The sequence below is a fragment of the Pristiophorus japonicus genome, chromosome 3 (genome assembly GCF_044704955.1).
Source record: "Pristiophorus japonicus isolate sPriJap1 chromosome 3, sPriJap1.hap1, whole genome shotgun sequence".
Lineage (NCBI taxonomy): Eukaryota > Metazoa > Chordata > Chondrichthyes > Pristiophoridae > Pristiophorus > Pristiophorus japonicus.
The window spans coordinates 96128947-96153275 of NC_091979.1; the positions used below are offsets into that span (position 1 = coordinate 96128947).

At 44.8% G+C, this 24329-nt stretch overlaps 1 protein-coding gene across 1 annotated transcript in view; it reads right to left on the reverse strand.

The window, feature by feature from the left end:
* Positions 1-24329, reverse strand: part of pkp4 (plakophilin 4) — a 268797-nt gene that overhangs the window by 112258 nt on the left and 132210 nt on the right. The window contains exon 4 of the mRNA XM_070873651.1: positions 17896-17930. Within this exon, the coding sequence (XP_070729752.1) occupies positions 17896-17930 (35 nt within the window). The remainder of the gene's footprint in view (positions 1-17895; positions 17931-24329) is intronic.

Consider the following 24329-nt stretch of genomic DNA (forward strand, 5'->3'; position numbering starts at 1 on the left):
ACAGCTTTCTTCCTCATTATCAACCACACGACCAATTTTTGTACCATCTGCAAACTGCTTAATCATGCCCCCTACATTGAAGTCTAAATCATTGATATGCCACAAAAAACAAGGGAGCGAGTGCTGAGCCCTGCAGAACCCCACTGGAAACAGTCTTTCAGTCACAAAAACACTCATCGACCATTACTCCTTGATTCCTGCCACAGCCAATTTTGACTCCAACTTGCCACTTTCCCTTGGATCCCATGGGCTTTTACTTTTCTGACCAGTCTGACATGTGGGACCTTGTCAAAGTCCATGTAGACTACATCAAACGTGCTACCCTCATCAACTTTCCTGGTTACCTCCTCAAAAATTCAATCAAGTTAGTCGGACACAACCTTCCCTGACCAAATCCATGCCGACTGTTCTTGATTAATCTGTGCCTTTCTAAATGACGATTAATACGGTCCCTCAGAATTTTTTTCCAATAATTTGCCTACCACTGAGGTAATTATTCAGTCTCTCCCTTTTAAAAAATAATACAAGGTTAGCAGTCCTCCAGCACCATAACTGCAGCCAGAGAGGATTTGAAAATGATGGTCTGAGCCTCTGCTATTTCCACCCTTGCTTCTCTTAACAGCCTAGGATACATTTCACTCCAAAGTGGACTAGCTCCAATTTCCAGATTATGTTCTCTTGTTCTGGATTCCCCTACCAGAGAAAATAGTGTCTCTGTACGTACCCTACAGAATCCCTTAATCATTTCAAATATCTCATTCAGATAACCTCTCAGCCGTCTAAACTTAAGGGAATACAATCTAAGTTTATGCGACCCATCCTCATATCTGGAACTGACTTGAGCAGCTTCTGAAAAGCACACAACATTCACGGATATTAAAACAACACTATTTGAGGTGACTGTGGTTAACTTGAAATCAAAAGCAATAACGTACAGTCCCAAAAACAGCCCATTATCCCAGGCAGATCAACAGAATTTACCATTGGGTCTACCATTTTGAATCTGGAAGGATCAGGCTGAGCTCAGCTCACCTGAAACACAAATTGAGGGAAGATCTGGAACAAATGTAATATGGTTCCATTTGGGACGTCTGAGCAACTACACATAGGCAATTCTGGTTTGCTAATCTTGCCATGCAGTATAAACAAGGCAAATTCAATACTACACAAACTAGCTCAGCAAAGAGCCACTTCCAGAATTTAAACAGGATATCATAAGTCCAGTTAAACTGCAAACAGCTGGGTAAGAGAATACAGTATTTAATTTCTCTGCAATCATAAAATGTTCAGATGTTCAACTTTCTGCAGTGGAATCTCCCGGTTCTATTTCCCTTGCTTTGTTTGTACAGCACGTCTCGCCAAGAGTATTCAAGCAAGTATTAGTATAGGGAAATTATCGAGGGTGCCAGAAAATCCTGATACAGTTCAAGTACAATCAATAACTAGTGACATTTTTATACACTTCTCTTTTTCCTCCCGTTTACACCAAATTAATATATTTCGTAAATGAATAATCTGGGAACTGTAAACCTCAAATTATCAGGAAATTAACAACTTTTCTTAAAAGGAGGGATGCAATTTCCAATGCCCTGCAGTGGAATCCATTTTTAAACACAACAAAACTCAAGTTGACTTGTGCAGGTGCGATATGTTGAAAAGTGGAGGTTTCATATAGCTTTTGTTATGTACACACATAAAACTGTGATATAACAATTAGCCAAGATTACTGCTAGGAAAGGGTGTTGGTAAATTTTGCCACAGGCAGTCGAATAGATTGTCTATTGTAGGCGTGTGTAAATTTGGCAAGTAAATGTTTTTCCATGGCAGGTCACACACATACCTTGCATCAATGTTCAATGTCTCAACAGATCAATGTAAAAGTATCTAGCCTGATGTTCTCAGTTATCCATGTACAAAAGTAAATACACAGGATATTACAACGGAGTCTGCAGTGTCGGAGGAGAGACTTTTGCCTTCGCTGCCTGGAAGCCGTGCCTTGTAGAACCAGCCTGATTTTTAAATGCATTGAAAATCAAGGAACTGAAAATGGGCTGGTTCCATCAAGGGCATGCAATCTGCCCCGCCAGATGAACGCCCAGGCAAAAATCCACCCCATAATTTTCAGTCGATTTAAAATAAAAATATGAAGGATGAGGGCAAATAAAACCCTTATAAAAAATATAAATGCTATGATATTTCAAACTTTTAAAGGAATGTGTTCTAACTACGAGGTGAAAACCACCCATCAATCAAATATATTTTAAGCAGTCTTACAACAGCTAGATATTGTATTATATACATTCTAATTCAGATGGTACAACAACAATTCTGTTCCTAAGTTATTCCTGCAACTGAATATCTGGCTATTTCTTGAAACTAATAAAATATTTGACTTATCCATCCTATTGTTAACTGCTTCCTCATTAAATATGTATCCAGTAACTTGTTAAACTTGGCATGCTGTTTGTTCAGCTTACATTTTCCAAGCAATGCATACAGTATAATGCACTTAATTTACAACAGGATAAAAAAATTAAAATACAATTAATTTTGTTACTGGAGACAGGTCAATAGCTTTTTGTATCCAAACATCCAGATTTAATCTGTTCAGAGCATCCTCATACTGTTGGCATAATAAACTATTTAGTCAATTTAAACTTAATCTTATTTATCACTTTCACCTTGCTTGCTCTTGCTGGAATTATGGAAGTAACCAGAAAAGCTGGTCTGGAATTATCAAAGCTGAGCTAAGCTGGTTATAATTACCATCAGTGCCCTCAAGCTAGGCAGAGGAAATATTGTAAAACAACATTTTTTTATATATGGTATATCTGCCTTTGATTACCTTGTCCCTAGTAAAACTTATTCTCTCTCCTACCCTGGTCATTCCCCCTGATAAGAACAGAAGAGGAACAGGAGAGGAACATTCTTCCTGCATCTAACCGCTGCTTCTTTTTCTATTACCTATCGTCTACTTAAACCCCTTTCTCCTGCCTCCTCCGCGCATTCACCAAGTGCCTGGAGTTTATGGGCTTTTGGCACTAAAATTGAGATCTTAAGGGTTGAGATCATCTGGTTAGCAGTGTGCCGCATTCCCCCCTCTTCCCTGTTCCACAAAGCTTAATCTTTCCCAAGGTTCCCCTGCCATACCCATCAACCCATGTCTTCCTCTAGCTGTTGGACCCTTAGACGACGAGGCCGGGGAATTAGTAATGCGGAACATGGAGATGGCAGAAACTCTGAATATTTTGCATCAGTCTTTACAGTAGAGGACACTAACAATATTCCGACAGTGGATAGTCAACGGGTTATGGGGTGGGGAGGAATTTAACGCAATCACAATGGAGGTGGTACTCAGTAAGATAATGGGACTAAAGGCGGATAAATCCCCTGGACCCGATGGCTTGGATCCTAGGGCCTTGAGAAGTAGCGGCAGGGATTGTGGATGCATTGGTTGCAATTTACCAAAATTATCTGGATTCTGGGGTGGTCCCAGCAGATTGCAAAACTGCAAATGTACACCTCTATTTAAAAAAGGAGGCAGACAAAAAGTAGGAAACTACAGACCAGTTAGCCTAACATCTCTGGTTGAGAAAATGTTGGGAGCCCATTATTAAAGAAGCAGTAGCAGGACATTTGGAAAAGCAAAATTCGGTCAGAGTCAGCATGGATTTATGAAGGGGAAGTTATGTTTGACAAATTTGCTGGAGTTCTTTGAGGATGTAACAAACAGGGTGGATAAAGGGGAACCAGTGGATGTGGTGTATTTGGACTTTCAGAAGGCATTAGACGAGGTGCCACATAAAAGGTAACTGCACAAGATAAAAGTTCACAGGGTTGGGGGTAATATATTAGCACGGATAGAGGATTGGCTAACTAACAGAAAACAGAGAGTCGGGATAAATGGTTCATTCTCTGGTTGGCAATCAGTAACTAGTAGGGTGCCGCAGGGATCAGTGCTGGGACCCCAACTAGTTACAATATATATTAACGACTTGGAAGAAGGGACTGAGTGTAAATGTAGCCGAGTTTGCAACAGATACAAAGATGGGCGGAGGACAAAAAAAATCTGCAAAAGGACATAGACAGGCTAAGTGATTGGGCAAAAATTTGGCAGATGGAGTATAATGTTGGAAAGTGTGAGGTCATGCACTTCGGCAGAAAAAAAATCAAAGAGCAAGTTATTATTTAAATGGGGAAAGATTGCAAAGTGCTGCAGTACAGCGGGACCTGGGGGTACTTTTGCATGAAACACAAAAGGATAGTACGCAGGTACAGCAAGTGATCAAGAAGGCCAATGGAATCTTGGCTTTTATTGCAAAGGGGATGGAGTACAAAAGCAGGGAGGTCTTGCTATAGTTATACAGGGTGTTGGCGAGGCCACACCTCGAATACTGAGTGCAGTTTTGGTTTCCATATTTATGAAAGAACATACTTGCTTTGGAGGCAGTTCAGAGAAGGTTCACTAGGTTGATTCTGGGGATAAGATTCTGACTTATGAGGAAAGATTGAGTAGGTTGGGCCTCTACTCATTGGAATTCAGAAGAATGAGAGGTGATCTTATCGAAAGGTATATGAGGGGGCGTGACAAGGTGGATGCAAAGAGGATGTTTCCACTGATGGGGAACTAGAACTAGAGGGCATGATCTTAGAATAAGGGGCCAGCCATTTAAAACAGAGGGTTGTAAATCTGTGGAATTCGCTGCGTCAGAGAACTGTGGAAGCTGAGACATTGAATAAATTTAAGACAGAAATAAATAGACAGTTTCTTAAACGATAAGGAGATAAGGGGTTACGGGGAGCGGGTGGGGAAGTGGAGCTGAGTCCATGATCAGATCGGTCATGATCTTATTGAATGGCGGAGCAGTCTTGAGGGGCCGAATGGCCTACTCCTGTTCCTATTTCTTATGTTCTGACGTCTGCTGCACGCTCTTTCCGCTGCCTGCGCTTTATTTCTGCATGCTCTCAGCGATGAGACTCGAGGTGCTGAGCGCCCTTCCGGATGCACTTCCTCCACTGAGGGCAGTCTTTGGGCCAGGGACTCCCAGGTATCAGTGGGGATGTTGCACTTTATCAGGGAGGCTTTGAAACATAGAAACAGAAAATAGGTGCAGGAGTAGGCCAGTCGGCCCTTCGAGCCTGCACCACCATTCAATATGACCATGGTTGATCATGCAACTTCAGTACCCCATTCCTGCTTTCTCTCCATACTCCTTGATCCCTTTAGCCGTAAGGGTCACATCTAACTCCCTTTTGAATATATCTAACGAACTGGCCTCAACTCCTTTCTGTAGTAGAGAATTCCACAGGTTCACAATTCTCTGAGTGAAGACGTTTCTCCTCATCTCGGTCCTAAATGGCTTACCCCTTATCTTTAGACTGTGACCCCTGGTTCTGGACTTCCCCAACATCGGGAACATTCTTCCTGCATCTAACCTGGCCAATCCCGTCAGAATTTTATATGTTTCTATGAGATCCCCTCTCATTCTTCTGAATTCCAGTGAATATAAGCCTAGTCAATCTAGTCTTTCTTCAGACGTCAGTCCTGCCATCCCAGGAATCAGTCTGGTGAACCTTCGCTGCACTCCCTCAACAGCAAGAATGTCCTTCCTCAGATTAAGAGACCAAAACTGTACACAATATTCAAGGTGTGGCCTCACCAAGGCCCTGTCCCTGTACAACTGCAGTAAGACCTCCCTGCTCCTACACGCAAATCCTCTCACTATGAAGGCCAACATGCCACTTCCCCTTTTTCACCACCTGCTGTACCTGCATGCCAACTTTCAATGACTGATGTACCATGACACCCAGGTCTCGTTGCACCTCCCCTTTTCCTAATCTGTCACCATTCAGATAATATTCTGCGCCTTCCTGTTTTTGCTACCAAAGTGGTAACTTCACATTTATCTACATTATACTGCATTTGCCATGCCCACTCACCTAACCTGTCCAAGTTACCTTGCAGCCTCTTAGCATCCACCTCTCAGCTCACACTGCCACCCAGCTTAGTGTCATCTGCAAACTTGGAGATATTACATTCAATTCCTTTGTCTAAATCATTAATGTATATTGTAAATAGCTGGGGTCCCAGCACTGAACCTTGTGGTACCCCACTAGTCACTGCCTGCCATTCTGAAAAGGAAACGTTTATTCCTACTCTTTGCTTCCTGTCTGCTAACCAGTTTGCTATCCATGTCAATACATTACCCCCAATACCATGTGCTTTAATTTTGCACACTAATCTCATGTGGGACCTTGTCAAAAGCCTTTTGAAAGTCCAAATACACCATATCCACTGGTTCTTCCTTGTCCACTCTACTAGTTACATCCTCAAAAAATTCCAGAAGATTTGTCAAGCATGATTTCCCTTTCATAAATCCACGGTGACTTGGACCAATCCTGTCACTGCTTTCCAAATGTGCTGCTATTACATCTTTAATAATTGATTCCAACATTTCCCCCACTACCAATGTCAGGCTAACTCGTCTATAATTCCCTGTTTTCTCTCTTCCCTCCTTTTTTAAAAAGTGGGGTTACATTAGCTACCCTCCAATCCATAACTGATCCAGAGTCTACAGAAGGTTGGAAATTGACCACCAATGCATCCACTATTTCTAGGGCCACTTCCTTAAGTACTCTGGGATGCAGACCATCAGGCTCTGGGGATCTATCGGCCTTCAATCCCATCAATTTCCCTAACACAATTTCCTGACTAATAAGGATTTCCTTCAGTTGCTCCTTCTCGCTAGACCCTCGGTCCGGTAGTATTTCCGGAAGGTTATTTGTGTCTTCCTTAGTGAAGACAGAACTAACGTATTTGTTCAATTGGTCTGCCACTTCTTTGTTCCCCATTATAAATTCATCTGATTCTGACTGCAAGGGACCTACATTTGTCTTCACTAATCTTTTTCTCTTCACATATCTACAGAAGCTTTTGCAGTCAGTTTTTATGTTCCCTGCAAGCTTATTCTTATACTCTATTTTCCCCCTCCTAATTAAACCCCTTGTCCTCCTCTGCTGAATTCTAAATTTCTGAGTCCTCAGGTTTGCTGTCTTTTCTGGCCAATTTATATGCCTCTTCCTTGGATTTAACACTATCCCTAATTTCCCTTGTTAGCCACAGATGAGCCATCTTCCCCGTTTTATTTTTTACGCCAGACACAGATGTACAATTGTTGAAGTTCATCCATGTGATCTTTAAATGTCTGCCATTGCCTATCCACCGTCAACTATTTAAGTATCATTCTCCTGTCTATCCTAGCCAATTCATGACTCATACTGTCGAAGTTACCTTTAAGTTCAGGATCCTAGTCTCTGAATTAACTGTGTCACTCTCCATCTTAAATGAAGAATTCTACCATATTATGGTCTCTTTTCCAAGGGGCCTCGCATAACAAGATTGCTAATTAATCCTCTCTCATTACATAACACCCAGTCTAGGATGGCCAGTGCTCTAGTTGGTTCCTCGACATATTGGTCTAGAAAACCTACACTCCAGGAAATCCTCCTCCACCATATTGCTACTAGTTTGGTTAGCCCAATCTATGGCCCCAAGTTTCCACATGATTTGCGCCTGATTTTTTAGGAGCAACTGGTGGAGAACAGACTATCTTAGAAATCGCAATTCTCCACATTTTTTTTTCTGCAGTTCTAGTCAGTTAGAACAGTTTCACTTTGGAACAGAATTTTTCTTCAAAAGGGGGCGTGTCCGGCCACTGACACCTGATTTCAAAGTTTCCACAGTGAAAACGTACTCCAAACTAACTTAGAATGGAGCAAGTGAAGATTTTTGTAGAACTGAAAAAACCTGTTCTACACATTAAAAAAATCAGGCGCAGGTTACAAATTAAGCGTCCAGAACGAGGTGGAGGGGGGAGGGGAAGGGAAGTCATTAAATTCTATAATAAATCCTTATTTATACTTATACAAATAAATCCAACCTGAATAAAAATGTATAAGCAAAGAAAAGATTAAATAAACCATCTTCCTACCTGTGTGAAAGTGCTTCAGCCAGGGAGCAGGGAGAATGCTGCAGGAAGCCTCACGACGGCAGGGGAGAAGGAGGCAGCCGTTCGTTCCCGACGGCTGGGGGGGGGGGGGGGGGGAGGCAGCCGTTCCCGACGGCGGGCTGGGGGAGGAGGGAGTGGGGCCCGACTGAACGCAGCCGGTGGGGGAGGGGGGGAGGAAGCCGTTCCCGATGGCGGGGGGGGGGGGGGGGGGGGGGGGAGAAAAAGGAGACAGTGAGAAGGCTGCAGGAAGCCTCAAATTCAGCAGCCATTCCCGACAGCGGGGGGGGGGCAGGAGACAGTGAGAAGGCTGCAGGAAGCCTCAAATTCAGCAGCCATTCCCGACGGCGGGGGGGGGGGCCGTCGGGAAACGGCTGTCTCAACTTCTGAGGCTTCCTGCAGCCTTCTCACTGCTGCAAGAAGCCTCAGTGCTGATCATGGAAGGGCAATGTGCTTTTATTAAAAAATGTTCAAAAATTAAACTGCTACAAAGAACTACAAAAATGGCCGAGTGCCAATGTTTCCTTCACACTGCGCGTGCGCGAACGCTCCAACGCGCACGCGCAAAGTTGCCGGCAGGAAAAAAGCCAATTTAAATGGTACCCGTCCCCTCCCACTTACGAGTGGTAGGCTCCACCCCCTGGGCGCTGCGCCAAGCAGACATGGAGCTGCAGGGTGCTCCAGAATTGCGCGTTTTTTTTCTGGCACCGTTTTTGGCACGAAAAACGGGCGCCCAGCTCGGAGGGGCGCCCGTCTTGTAGCGTGTGGAAACTTGGGGCCTATATGTAGATTAAAGTCACCCATGATAACTGCTGTACCTTTAGTGCAAGCATCCCTAATTTCCTGTTTGATGCCATCCCCAACCTCACTACCATTGTTTGGTGGATGGAACACAACACCCACTAGTGTTTTCTGCCCTTTGGAATTCAGCAGCTCTACCCATACAGATTCCACATCATCCAAGCTAATGTCCTTCCTTAGTATTTACGAGGCGGATGGACCAGTAGAGGGGTCTGCGATGCAGGATGACTCTTGGGGCAAATCAATGGACGCTGAAGTTCAGCGGGTTCATGTGGCAAACATTCACAGCTCATATACCAAAACGCCACCAATAATGAAGGTTTTATTAAATGGCATCCCTGTACGCATGAAGCTGGACACGGGGGCCAGCCAGTCACTCATGAGCGTTCAACAATTCGAAAAGCTATGGCCACATAAAGCCAGTAGACCCAAACTGGAACGCATTGAGACACAACTACGGACGTATACCAAAGAAATTATTCCAGTACTCGGCAGTGCAATGTTGGCGGTCATACACAATGGATCAGCTGCCGCTCTGGATTGTCCCGGGCAATGGTCCCGCACTGTTGGGAAGGAGCTGGTTAGCTGAGATGAACTGGAAATGGGGGGGGGGGGGGGGATGTGCACGCAATGTCATCTGTGGAGCAAAGTTCGTGCTCACAAGTTCTACAACAATTTGAATCACTATTCCAACCTGGTGTCGGGAGTTCAAAAATACCAAAGTAGTGCTACGCATCACACCGGACGCCAGAGCAGTGCACCACAAAGCCAGAGCGGTGCTGTATGTGATGCGGGAGAAAATTGAAAGCGAATCGGACCGTTTGCTTGAGAGAGGGCATCATCTCGCCCGTTGAATTCATCGACTGGGCGAGCCCCATCGTTCCTGTCCTAAAAGCGGATGGTTCTGTCAGTGGCCTTGTAGTCGCCACAGACTCTATCAATCGGGTGTCCCGACAAGACCAATACCCGTTCCCGAGAGCGGAGGATCTTTTCGCCACGCTGGTAGGCGGCAAGCTGTTTACCAAGGTGGATCTCACTTCAGCCTACATGACCCAAGAACTGGCCGACGAATCTAAACTACTGACCACCATCACTACGCACAAGGGACTGTTCGTTTATAACAGGTGCCCGTTTGAAAAATCGCAGCCACTGATCGAATGCCAAAGAAACATGGAAAGCCTGCTTAAATCCATTCCTGGAACAATCGTATTTCAGGACAACATCCTCATCATGGGTCATGACACCGAGGAACATCTCCACAACCTGGAGGAGATACTACGCCGACTGGACCAGGTAGGCCTGCGACTCAAGAAGTCTAAATGTGTGTTTTTGGCTCCTGCGGTCGAGTTCCTGGGCAGGAGGGTTGCTGCAGATGGAATTCGGACCACCGAATCCAAAGCAGAGGCGATTCGACGAACGCCCAGGCCCGGCAACACATCGGAGTTGCGTTCATTTCTGGGACTCTAACTATTTCGGGAACTTTCTGCCGAACTTAAGCACGTTGTTGGAGCCACTTCATGTGCTCCTGCGTAAGGGTTGTGATTGGTTTCGGGGGGGGGGGGGGGGGCTGTCAAGAACGGGCTTTCAATCAGGCGCGGAACCTACTTTGTTCAAATATGTTATTGACCCTGTACGACCCCTGTAAGAAATTGGTTCTGACATGTGATGCATCGTCCTATTGGGTCGGGTGTGTGTTGCAGCAGAGTAATGCTGAGGGCAACTACAATCTGTGGCTTATGCTTCCAGGTTGCGCTCTCAAGCAGAACGGGGATATGGGATGGTTGAGAAGGAGGCACTCGCGTGTGTCTATGGTGTAAAAAAAAATGCATCAGTATCTTTTTGGCAGGAGGTTAGAATTAGAAACGGACCACAAGCCGTTAATATCCCTGTTGTCAGACAGCAAGGCTGTCAAGGCCAATGCGTCAGCTCGCATACAGCGATGGGCTCTCACGCTGGCTGCTTATGACTACTCCATCCGGCACCGGCCTGGCACCGAAAATTGCGCTGATGCGCTCAGCAGGTTTCCACTGGCCACCACCGAGGGGGCAGCGGAACAAAGTGCTGAGATGGTCATGGCCGTTGATGCCTTTGACAGCGCAGGCTCCCCCATCACAGCCCACCAGATCAAAATCTGGACAGAGACCCCCTCCTATCTCTGATTAAGAAATGTGTCCTGACTGGGGATTGGGCGCCCGCACACGGAGCATGCCCTGAGGAGGTCAGACCGTTTCACAGGCTCTCCATCCAAGCCGACTGCCTACTATGGGGCAGCCGGGTAGTCATGCCCCAGAGGGGCAGGGAGGCATTCATCAGGGAACTCCACAGTGAGCATCCTGGCATCGTTCTGATGAAGGCCATTGCCCGGTCACGTTTGGTGGTCAGGAATGAATTCAGACCTGGAACACTGTGTTCGCAGGTGCACGACGTGTGCCCAGCTAGGTAATGCTCCCAGGGAGGCCCCACTCAGCCTGTAGCCCTGGCCCACCAGGCCATGGTCACGTATTCATGTAGACGACGCGGGCCCGTTCATGGGAAAAATGTTTCTCATTGTGGTAGATGCGTACTCGAAATGGATCGAGTGCATCATTTTGAATTCGTGCACGACATCCACCACTGTGGAGAGTCTACGTGCGGTCTTTGCAATCCACGGCTTGCCGGACATCCTTGTCAGCGATAATGGCCCGTGTTTCACGAGCTACGAATTCCGGGAGTCCATGTCGGGCAATGGCATCAATTATGTCAGGACAGCACTGTTCAAGCCGGCCTCCAATGGCCAGGCGGAACGGATGGTCCAAATCATTGAACAAGGCATGCTCAGGATTCAAGGACCCTCCCTTCAATGCTGCCTATCGCGCCTCCTACTGGCCTATAGGTCCCGCCCGCGGAGCTACTTATGAAACGAGCACTCAAAACTCGGTTGTCCCTCATTCACCCAGTCCTGACCGACATAATTGAGGGCAAGCGCCAGTCCCACAACGAGTACCATGACCGTAACTCAAGGGAGAGGTGTATAGAAATAAATGACCCCGTATTTGTCCTCAATCATGCCGTGGGGCCCAAATGGCTTGAGGGTACTGTAATACACAAAGAGGGGAACAGGGTCATCGTGGTTAAAGTTAACAATGGGCAGATATGCCGTAAGCATCTGGACCAAGTAAAAAAAAGGTTCAGCATAGACACTGAGAAACCCGAGGAAGATCATGAGATGGTGCTCACACCACCACAAGTGAATGAGCAACAGAAACATTCAGCAGCATGCACAGATCCAGCGGTCAGCCCGGACAGGCCGGAATCACCACAGGTGACAGACACTCATGCCAAGGCTCAACAACCAGAGCCCCAACTGCGGCGCTCCACGAGGGAGCGTAGACCACCTGAAAGACTTAACCTATGATCCCAATAAGACTTTGGGGGGAGGGGGGAGGTGATGTCATGTATGTAATCTCTATGTAACACCACTGCAATACCGTATATACTTAAGCAATGCACAACTTGACCACAAGGGGTGAACTTGTGGGAGACATTCCTTACCTGGTCACCCAGGTATACAAAAGGGAGGTCCCACGCAGGGTCATCACTTCTTGGTCCTGTGAATAAAGGTTCAGGTCATAGAGTGACCTTGTCCATAGAATATGCCTCATGTGGATTTTGTGCCATTGAGCAAGGACTTTACACCCTCCACTTTTCCTTATCTCCTTTCTACCTTTTGCTTCTGCCCCCATTTTACTTCCCTCTGTCTCCTTGCATAGTTTCCTTGTAATGTTTCCGCTGCCCACCTTTGGCTTGTTTGCCATGAAGGAGTTCAGAGTAAAGCGCTTGCTTTTGGAGTCTTGTGTCTGGCATGCGAACTATGTGGCCAGCCCAGCGGAATTGATCCAAGTGTGGTCAGTGCTTCAATGTTGGGGATGTTAACCTGGTCGAGGATGCTAATATTGGTGCATCTGTCCTCCCAGGGGATTTGTTGGATCTTGGAGACATCGTTGGTGGTATTTCTCCAGCGACTTAGTGTCTACTGTACATGGTCCATGTCTCTGAGCCATACAGGAGGGCGGGTATTACTACAGTCCTGCAGACCATGAGCTTGGTGGCAATATTGAGGGCCTGGTCTTCAAACATTCGTTTCCTCAGGCCGCCGAAGGTTGCACTGGAGGCAGTGTTGAATCTCGTCGTCAATGCCTGCTCTTGTTGATAAGAGGCTCCTGAGGTAAGGGAAGTGGTCCACGTTGTCCAGGGCAGCGCTGTGGATCTTGTTGACTGCGGGGGCAGTGCTGTGCGGCAAGGACAGGCTGGTGGAGGACCTTTGTCTTATGGATGTTTAGCGTAAGGCCCATGCTTTCGTATGCCTCAGTAAATACGTCGACTATGTCCTGGAGTTCAGCCTCTATGTGCGCAAACGCAGGCGTCGTAGCTCGATGACAGAGGTTGGGGTGGTCTTGGACCTGGCCTGGAGATGCCGAAGGTTGATACCCATCACACCTCTGCTCGCTGACCTATATTTGCTTCCGCTTCCTTTACACCAACAATTTAACATTTTCATGGTGGTGTTTAAATCCATTCATGGCCTTGCCCCTCCATATCTGTAACCTCCTCGAGCTCGACAACCATTTGATTCCCAAGAGGCTTCCAACTCTGGCTTATGAATTCCTCACACCTTTCAACCCACCAGTGTCACCTGAGCCTTCAGCCATCTTGGCCCCAAGCTCTGAAATTATCACTCTCTCCACTTTTCTTTTCTCCTTTAAGACCCTTCTTAAAACATATCTCTTTGATCAAGCTTTTAATCACCCCTCTTAATATCTCCTCCTTTAGTTCAGTGTCAATTTTTGTTTCATTACACTGATAAGCTCCTTCGGATTTAAAAAATATACAAATTGTTAAACACACTACATAATGCAAGCTGTTATATTTTGCAGTAATTTAACTTAAAATATACAAATCAAAATCTGCATGTCCAAGTTCTGAGGTCATGCAAAATACAGTGCTGCCTCTGAAGCCTGAATCATCTCCCCTGGCTCAATTGCATTTTAATTTTAATTAGCAGTGCTCATGAATTGGTGGTGCTGTGCTTTTCCCATGCTTATTGACCACTCAGCTGGTTACTGCACCAGCAAGTAACTTTTTCCAGTGTTTAGGGAAGAATGGTACAAAAAGTATTAATTTTGCATTTTTTTCCCCCCACAGGATCAGTGCAATGTTCAAATATAGCAAAAACAGATTACAACTTTGACCTATTTTACACTATCGTTTAGCATTCCTGCTCTAGAATGCTATTTAATAACCAATGCTCCGTGCGTACCAGATGGGGGTGGTAGAGGGAGGGTGGAAAGCAGTGCATGCCGAGTAGGAGGGAAAACAGAAAACGTAGAGGGGGAGAAAGGCTGAAAAGGTGGTTGAAGCACATGGAATTTAGAAGGCTTTAAAAAGCAGAGAATGGCACGAGGCAAGGTCATAAAGTGTTTGAAAGTGAAGGCAAGCATCAGTCAATTTTCTGAGGGATAGGGAGGCAGATGAGCTAGACAAGACAAGAGGCTGCAGCATTCTGAATGAGCTGCAACTTATACATAAGAATTAGGAACAGGAGTAGGCCATCTAGCCCCTCGAACCTGCTCCGCCATTAAACAAGATCATGGCTGATCTGGCCGTGGACTCAGCTCCACTTACCCGCCCGCTCCCCGTAACCCTTAATTCCCTTATTGGTTAAAAATCTATCTATCTGTGATTTGAATACATTCAATGAGCTGGCCTCAACTGCTTCCTTGGGCAGACAATTCCATAGATTCACAACCCTCTGGAAGAAATTATTCCTTCTCAACTCGGTTTTAAATTGGCTCCCCTGTATTTTGAGGCTGTGCCCCCTAGTTCTAGTCTCCCCAACCAGTGGAAACAACCTCTCTGCCTCGATCTTGTCTATCCCCTTCATTATTTTAAATGTTTCTATAAGATCAACCCTCATCCTTCTGAACTCCAACGAGTAAAGACCCAGTCTACTCAATCTATCATAAGGTAACCCCTTCATCTCCGGAATCAGCCTAGTGAATCCTCTCTGTACCCCCTCCAAAGCTAGTATATCCTTCCTTAAGTAAGGTGACCAAAACTGCACGCAGTACTCCAGGTGCAGCCTCACCAATACCCTATACAGTTGCAGCAGGACCTCCCTGCTTTTGTACACCATCCCTCTCGCAATGAAGGCCAACATTCCATTCGCCTTCCTGATTACCTGCTGCACCTGCAAACTAACTTTTTGGGATTCATGCACAAGGACCCCAGGTCCCTCTGCACCGCAGCATGTTGTAATTTCTTCCCATTCAAAAAATAATCCCTTTTACTGTTTTTTTTTTCCCCCAAGTTGGATGACCTCACATTTTCCGACATTGTATTCCATCTGCCAAACCTTAGCCCATTCGTTTAACCTATCTGAATCTCTCTGCAGCCTCTCTGTGTCCTCTACACAACCCGCTTTCCCACTAATCTTTGTGTCATCCGCAAATTTTGTTACACTACACTCTGTCCCCTCTTCCAGGTCATCTATGTATATTGTAAACAGTTGTGGTCCCAGCGCCGATCCCTGTGGCACACCACTAACAACCGATTTCCAACCTGAAAAGGAGCCATTTATCCCGACTCTCTGCTTTCTGTTAGCCAGCCAATTCTCTATCCATGCTAATACATTTCCTCTGACTTGTCAGGCAGGAGGCTGGGTAGCAGGGCATTAGGGTTGTTGAGCTTCATATTGATAGTCATAAATTAAGTTCATATGTAAATGGTCATGTGATTGAAGAATCATATTGCAGGATGAATCACCATCGAGAAGAGGAATGCCTTCCGCCAAGTGGTCATTTAACATGGTCTCAAAAAGCTAGTCAGTAATTAAGTCTTGACTGTATATTATGAAGGGGATTCTTCGGGTAGACGTAGAGAAAATGTTTCGATTTGTGGGGACGACCAAAATTAGGGCCATAAATATAAGATATTCACCAAAAAAATTCAATTGGGAATTCAGGAGAAACTTCTTTACCCAAAGAGTAGCAAGAATGTGGAACTTGCTACCACAAGAAGTATTTGAAGTTCATGGAGCATAAACGGCAGCATTGACCAGTTGGGCCAAATGATCTTTTCTGCACTGTAGATTCTATGAGCCCAATTTCTCCCAACCCCTTTTTTCAGGCGCACATATCCTAAATGCGGCGACTTTGTGCGCTGGAAACGGCAGGGAAAAAAAGTGGTCCCATCCTGCCCACTCTGCCGCGTCTCCGGTGTCCCGGCTTGGCGTACATAGTGCAGTGGGGGGGGCGGAGCAACAGCCCAGCGCAGAAAATACTGCCGGCAACTGCGTGCATGCGCAGTGGAGTCTGCGCACATGCTCCTTGTCCTCCCAGCGTGTCCTGCGGACTGTGAGCAGGGCCCGATGGTCCCAGCCCCTATCCCCGGCCGAGTGGCCTCCCGCACCGGCCGGCCCGCTTACTTCCCGGGCCGAGGTAGGACTTGAGTTTTATTTTTTATTTATTTATGGTTGTGCTTTGTTTAGTGAGGAGAGTTTTGATTGGGGGTTTGGGGGGGGGGGGGGGGGGGAGAAGAGGAGGAGGAGAGTTTTGATGGTGGGGTGGGGTGGGGAAACTTGTTCTGGTATAAAGATAGGACTTCTATTTTTTATGTGTTATTGATTGATTGCTTATTAGTTTTTGTGCTTTGTAAGTCTTGGTGCAGGTCCTCAGCTTCCTTGTATTTTTTTTTATTTGTTATTGAATGCTTATTTTTGTGCTTTGTTTAATATTTTGTAAGTCTTGGTGCTTTAAATGTACTAACCTGCGCCGAATTCTTAACTGCCCGCAATGTTTTTCAGAGTTGGCCACATACGTTGACCTAAGTCGATTTGGACTAAGTTTTAGCTGGCCAAAGTGGCATAAATGGCCAAAACTGGTGTAAGTGGCTGGGAACGCCCCCTTTTGAAAAAAAAACTCAACTAAAAAAAATCGTACCTAACTGAGTTACTCTGGAACAAGTTTATTGGGGAAAATGGCGTTTTTTTTAAAACTTACTCCAGAAAAACCAACTTACTCCAAAAAATTGGAGCAAGTTATGGCCAAAATTGGGCCCTAGATACTGTAATTCTATGTATGTATCCTATAATTATAATCAAGATATTGACTGAATATATTTAATAATTATATGAATCCATCCTTGGGAGTATCTCTGGAGGGACAAAGATAAACAAGGTCCATAGATGGACTATGCTAGATACCAATATATTGTAATATGGCCAATAGCATCTTGTGAGGACAAAGCAGGTCACCTGCAGCTCTTGTCAAATCTGCTGCTCCATAAGCTTCTGTGCCTCCAATATTAGTCCACCTGGCAGTTAATACATTTCTAGAAATCACTGCTTTTCTCTTGTCCTCCAGCAATAGAAAGCAGGGGAACATTGTTAGGAGGCAAAAATATTCCAAAGGGCAATATTGAAACTATGGGATCTTTCATTCATCGTGCAGTTATGTTGAAGCATTTGAGAGTGATTATTAAATAAGACACTGCTTGGAATTGCACCTCACATTATTTAGTAACACTGCTAGGTTTCATGACAATCATGTGGATGTAATACTGAGTGAAGAGCGTGATTAAATCCCTCAGAATATTCAAGCTTGTTTACATCCTTTACTAATTATGTGGCAAATATTCTTGACTGACTTGAGTTTGCAAAAAAAGTTATTTTACCGTGAAATGCAGAAGAAATTCAATCCAGCTCTAACAGCTGCAATTTCAAGACTGCAGATATATGCACTAGAACTTTCAGGTTTTTTTGCTCCAACATCCAGAAAGAAGCATGATCAACTTCCAACCTGAAATGGAGGATGCCTGTTTCCTACCACCCCATGCCCCATTATCCCATGCCAATCCCTTCCCCCCAGGTCTAAGATACTACTTTAAAGAGCTAGAGTCTAGACTGTTGCTTAAAAATTGTTACAGAATGATGAATGCATGTTCCATATAAAATTCCAAGAGTGTAACATTTTACTTGCAAATTAATAACCTATATTTATATTAAGATGAGCATAGATAAAATGATAAACTACAAATCACATATGGTTGCTACCTGTTGGTCTCCAGTGGAAGGATTTTTCAGTTGAGCTGCGGGGAAAAAGAAAAAGTTATTTCATCCAATGCATACATTGCTAACATTTGTTGTGTAACAGGTAAATTTACAATCTCACAGTATACATGTATATTTTTCATGACCGTGAAAACATTTATTGAAGTAAGGTTTCCACTGAACCTTACTGGAGGCTCAGTTTTCGAATGTTCTATGCTCTCACATTTTGGGATAATTGGACTCTTTATAAACTTACTTTTCCAGATAATGAAGCTCCTGACTTTGAAACATCATCAGAGATGTTACTTGTTGTTAGAGAAATACTTCACCAATGCACAAATTATAAATAACACCAAACAATGTTTATATCATAATTCTAGATATTGGATGGTTCTGGATGGTCCCTTTGTGATAATCTCTTACATTTTTATAGCATTATTGATACTGTAAAATTATTCAAACAGAGTGCTGGGAGAGGTGAGTACAGAATAGCATGACAATGGCACATGGACCTTGAGGAAAGAAAATTGAGATGCAATGGAGCAACTGAGCCTGAGGAAAAAGAGAGGTGCAGTTGTCACTCAGTAAGCATTAGGCCAACGGGAGATGCATGTGTCGTCAGGCGTTAAGTAAGGACGGGTTAAAGGTGCAGGTGGTGGGTCTCTTGGAGCAGATAAGCTGGATAAGCGGGCCGAGATGGAAGAGAAGTTACGTCAGGACTGGGAGCGTAGGAACAGTGGCAGGAGAAGAGGTAATGGAGTAGGTTAGGAGAGCTTTGCTCTCAAAGGGCAAGGTGTATTGGAGTTTTGCTCGTAATAGAATTTAACAAATGTGGATTGTTGCTTTGGTAGAACTAATGGAAGAACCCAGCAGAGGATGCTTTTGGCAAAGCAGAGATATACATTCCTGAGACAGCTGCAGGAAAGGAGGTCAGTAGGTAAGTAGCAATGGGTGGTTGGGAGACCAAAAGAGACATGGTGCAGCAAGGGGGAGAAGCAAGTCTTGATAAGGTATCGCACAAGGGAGACGGGAGCAGAAGGGGAACATGAATCTGACAGACAAAAGGGAGGGAAGGTTGGGTCTCTAGTGGCAGCCAAAAATCCACATGTAGTGGAAAGGGAAGTGGTTTAGAATTAATTGTACAGAATGGACTGCCTTTCATACAAGACTATGAAACTCTATGATAAAGTTCATTGGAAGTGACCAACAACTAGTACAGGCCTAGTAAGCAGTTGAAAGGGACCAGGTAGCTAGTTGGGACCACTTCCTGTGAGGTGTTAGATATGTTTGCACAAATTCAGGTCTTGTAGACCTCTTTATAATGCAGTTCTTTCTGGAGAGTTTTTAATTCTAAACTCTATTTGCTATTTGGAGCCTTGTGCTTGTGTTGTGTAGGGAATCGGATATCAGAGGAGATCGCTAATGCTCATCCATTTGGAAGCATGAGGTTTCCAATTCAGGTGAAGTAATTTTCCATTTAGTATACATACAAAAACTAGCTAAGGCACCATACAAATGGTCCAGGCATTTGCAACCATCACTTAAAAGTGCATGTAAAATTTAATACGGAAATGTGTACAGTACCACACACAAGGAAAAATCAGTGACACATGTACTCCATCAATGGTGTTGAAATAGCTAAGGATGAAGTTGAAAAATACCGAGTAATCTTCTAGACGCAACACGTCCAACAGTTATAAAGCAGCAATCAGCAAACTCAAAAAGAATGCCGAGCTCCAGAGCCAAAACAGCAGAACACAAGTCAGAGGAGGTCAAAATATATAGTGCTCTTGTAATAACCATAAAGTACTGGGCGCTAAGACACAAGGGGGATTTTCTAACACTGGAGGCTATGCAGAAAAGATCATGGAATATTTTGGAAACAATTGGATGGAGGGGGGATTGGGGGTGGGGAGAGAAAGAATTGGAGGGTACCTTAGTCTCTCTGGATGAATAAATTAAGGTGGGCCTAATGGCTTTCCTCATCCATAATTATCTTCTGATCTGTTGAAAAGATCTCACAACTAACAGACATTGATACATCAGCTGATTGTGAGCATCAGTGTGTAGATCATCTGAAGGAAAAATGGCAACAGCGTAAAGATGAACGTCAGCCTGTCAAAACCAGACAGGCTATTTGTGTCAGTGAAACATGCGGAAGAACTTGTCACTTTCCTAGTGGCCTTACTAGTTATTAGCATATTGATTCTCTTTCCAACAAAGGGTAGCTGCAGTGGAGTATGAAGGACTACCACTAGTTTATTTACAGCACAAATGTTTGCAACAAATTAATTACTGGACAGATTAAGTCTATTTGTCTCTCTACACAACCCCCCCATCTCAACCTGAAGTGCAAAGATCACCTTTTCATCAATGCTCAAAAGTTCACAAACTGATGGATTAAAATCAAAAATAGAATTCTGAAAATATTCAAGGCAAAACATAGCATTTAATGGAAAATTAGTTCTTTAGGTATTAAATGCATCCTCCTATAAATGCTGTATTTGTCTGAAAAATGTAACAACTATCAATATGCAAATCAGTGTACAAGTTTTGCTGAAATAAAATCTAGCTCCAATACTGTTACGGTAGTATCTCAGCAATCAATGGCTTGTATAAATAGTTTTGTCTATTTGAAATGTATGGGTTTAGAAAGTACAACCCTCATTTGAATAGAAGATTAAAAATAAATTCCACTTGTGTTTCAAGTCCTATTTTGCAACACTATGTTTCGGCCTGAGTTGCTCCTATTTTTTTGGAACAACTAGTTTAGAATGGAGCATCTTAGAAATTGCAATTCTTGGCATTTAGTTTGCTCCAGTTCTAGTGAGTTAGAATAGTTTCATTTTAGAACAGATTTTTTTTTCAAAAGGGGGCGTGTCCAGCCACACGCCGGTTTTGCAAGTTTAGGAGTAAGTGTAGATTTTTGTACGCTCAGAAAAGCTTGCCTACACTTAGAAGTCAGGCGTGGGGAACGAGAGATAGGGGGGAGCAGGGAAGGAAGTTTACAAACATTAAACACTTCACTTTTACAAATAAAGAGCCATCATCAATAATAAATGATAAATCAATAAATCAAAAGTATTAATAAAAAAAATCAATAAATATATTATTTCTATTCACCTACCGCAGCACCGGGAGCCCTCCAACAGCGTGCTGGGACGGGGCCCCCCAGTGTCTCTGTCAGTGTCTTTCTCTCTCTGTCTGTCTATGTCTCTGACAGCGGGGGGGGAGAGGAGAGAGGGGAGGAGAGAGGAGAGAGGGGAGGAGAGAGGAGAGAGGGGAGGAGAGAGGAGAGAGGGGAGGAGAGAGGAGAGAGGGGAGGAGAGAGGAGAGAGGGGAGGAGAGAGGAGAGAGGGGAGGAGAGAGGAGAGAGGGGAGGAGAGAGGAGAGAGGGGAGGAGAGAGGAGAGAGGGGAGGAGAGAGGAGGAGAGGAGAGAGGAGAGAGGGGAGGAGAGAGGAGAGAGGGGAGGAGAGAGGAGAGAGGGGAGGAGAGAGGAGAGAGGGGAGGAGAGAGGAGAGAGGGGAGGAGAGAGGAGAGAGGGGAGGAGAGAGGAGAGAGGGGAGGAGAGAGGAGAGAGGGGAGGAGAGAGGAGAGAGGAGAGAGGGGAGGAGAGAGGAGAGAGGAGAGAGGGGAGGAGAGAGGAGAGAGGAGAGAGGAGCGAGGGGAGGAGAGAGGAGAGAGGGGAGGAGAGAGGAAAGGGGAAAGGGGAGGAGAGGCTGAATGGGCCGGGCCGCCGCCGCCACTTTGGACAGTGCCCGCCCCCAGAGAGATGTTGGGCAGGTGGGCCCCGCCAATGACAGGGAGGAGGGGGGAGGGAGAAGGGAGAAGGGGGGGGGGGGGGGAAAAAGAGAAGAGGGAAGGGGGAAGGGGAAAGAGGGGAAAGAGGGGAAGGGGCTGGGCCGGGCTGCCGCCGCCGACACTTCAGGCAGGGCCCGCCTCCAGCGAGATGCCGGGCGGGCAGGCTCCGCCGACATGGAGGGAGGGGGGGGGGGAAGAGAGAAGGAAGGAAGGCTAAACGGGAGGGGGAAGAAGAGGCTGAATGGGCTGGGCCACCAACGACAGCACTTTGGGCAGGGCCTGCCCCCAGTGAGATGTCGGGTGGGAGGGCCCTGCCACCGACGGGGAGGGAGGGGAGGGGAAGGGAAGGCGGGGGGGGGGGGGGGGGAAGAAGAGGGAGGAGGGGTGGGGACAGAAGGGAGAGGAAGGGTGGGGGGAGGCTGAACAGGAGGGAGTTCCGAGTCCCAATCTTTGCCCGGGGAGCCCATTCGGCCAGGGCTAGGGTCGGGCTCCTTCTACGCAGCCTCGGAGGCGAGCAGCTACCGCGCATGCGTGCGCACTCTATCGCACATGTGCAGATGTCCCGGCATTGTTTTCAGTGCCGGGACCTGGTTCCGCCCCCGACCCCTTGTGCTGCGCCGCGCCGAGCACGAAGACGTCCTGAGGAGACCGGAGAATCACAAGGTAAGTTTTCGGTGCCCTTTTTATTCCAGAAAGTCGGCGCACCTTATGGAGATGCGCCGTTTCTCCAGAGGGCGGAAACTTGGGCCCCTAGATTTCAAAAGATACATTTTTTAATATCTACTATTTTAAAATTGTATAATCACAATAATAACTATGAAAGATACTTTTTAGAAATTATGAACTACAAAAATCAGAAGTACATAATTTTTCACTTAATGCTATGCATCCCAGTTGATTCTTTGGTATTCAGACATTACACTAGTAATTTATTCCTTGAAAGATAAATACCAAGAATCCAATAATTTATTTGCCAAATTTGGGACACTTGTAAACAGCCAATTTTGAGGCATTTTGAATGAGTATCAGGAATAGATATTTAAAATTCAAATATGAAATGGACATCCATTTTTTGCTGATTTATAAAACTACCCCATTCATACTGAAGCCAATTTAACGAACCAGATGTTAAACTGGCCTGTAATTACATAAATTAGCTGTGTCTCGTTTTAAAAAAAAAAGGTCTGAGGTAAGGTCATTTGAACCACTGTGCAGAGCAGATCTATATAGTCTCATTCTATGCAAGAGAGAAATCAGGCAAACAAAGTAAAAGTTGAAACCAGAGAAGAAAATATAATTAACACTTATGTCAAAAAGGACAGATTAGGGCAGAAAACAAGAATTTTAGCATTTGCAGCTAGTACAAATTTTGTAACTGCTTTGTCAACATGTGGAGGTCTACTGTGAAGGTAAAAACATTCCAAACTTTTTCAACATTCCATGCGCGTATCGTATACATTCATACATATCTTACAGAATCAGATTTCATCCTGAATATGCTTTCTGTTCAAATTTAACTTTTAAACTAACATCTGCAGAGAACAGTGCAGACTGAAAGGGTAAATAAAGCATTTTGGAACATAAAAAAACCCAAACTGGAATTATGTAACAGTATGATCCTCCAACATACAAGATAATGAGGGGGCTCGACAAGGTAGATGCAGAGAGGATGTTTCCACTCATGGGGGAATCTAGAGCTAGAGGGCATAGTTTTAGAATAAGGGATCGCCCATTTAAAACCGATGAGGAAAAATGTCTTCTAAGGATTGTAAATCTGTGGAATTCTCTGCCCCAGAGAGCTGTGGAGGCTGGGTCAATGAATGTATTTAAGATGGAGATACAAACTTTTGAGCGATAAGGGAGTAAAGGGTTATGGGGAGCAGGCAGGGAAGTGGAGCTGAGTCCATGATCAGATCAGCCATGATCTTATTGAATGGCGGAGCAGGCTTGAGGGGCCAAATGGCCTACTCCTGCTCCTTGTTCTTATGTTCTTATAACACAGGTAGTTTTAAAGTGACTACAGACATACAATGAACTACAATGCATGTTGCAAACACAGCTTATACACATTAGATTTTATTTTGGCCAGAAATTGTCCTGGGATTCATTCAGGTATTTAGAGGCCAACAATAATTCTAGGTATCAAGAATTTAAATTTAAATTCTTGGAAAGTCTGATGATGCTGAGCTTGTTTATAATGAGAAAGCAGCTCCTATTATGCTGTCATGAGGCTGAGAACTTGTATGCATTCTCTCAGCTTTCAGGTTTTTCTTTAAGATGGGTGCTGCTGTCTTTAATTTAGGGCTCAGGAATTGACAAAGAGTACAGGTATAAGAAAAGCTGCTCATGTGGGAGAACCAGTCCAATTTTTGTGATAGAAAGTTTTACTCTGTGTAATACAATATACAAACGGGAGGTTCGCCCCACCACACCACCCGCACCCCCTGATTGTTAAAATTAATATCAGTATTAAAAATGCAGAGTCATTGGCCTAGATCTCGAGGGTTGCTGTAAAATATTACAATCAGAAAATCTAATTTAGTGTGTTAAAGAAGGAGTTCCACTAAGATTTAATTGTTAATGACAGAACTGCTAATATGGTTCTACAACCATCAACTGGTAACACAATAATTTT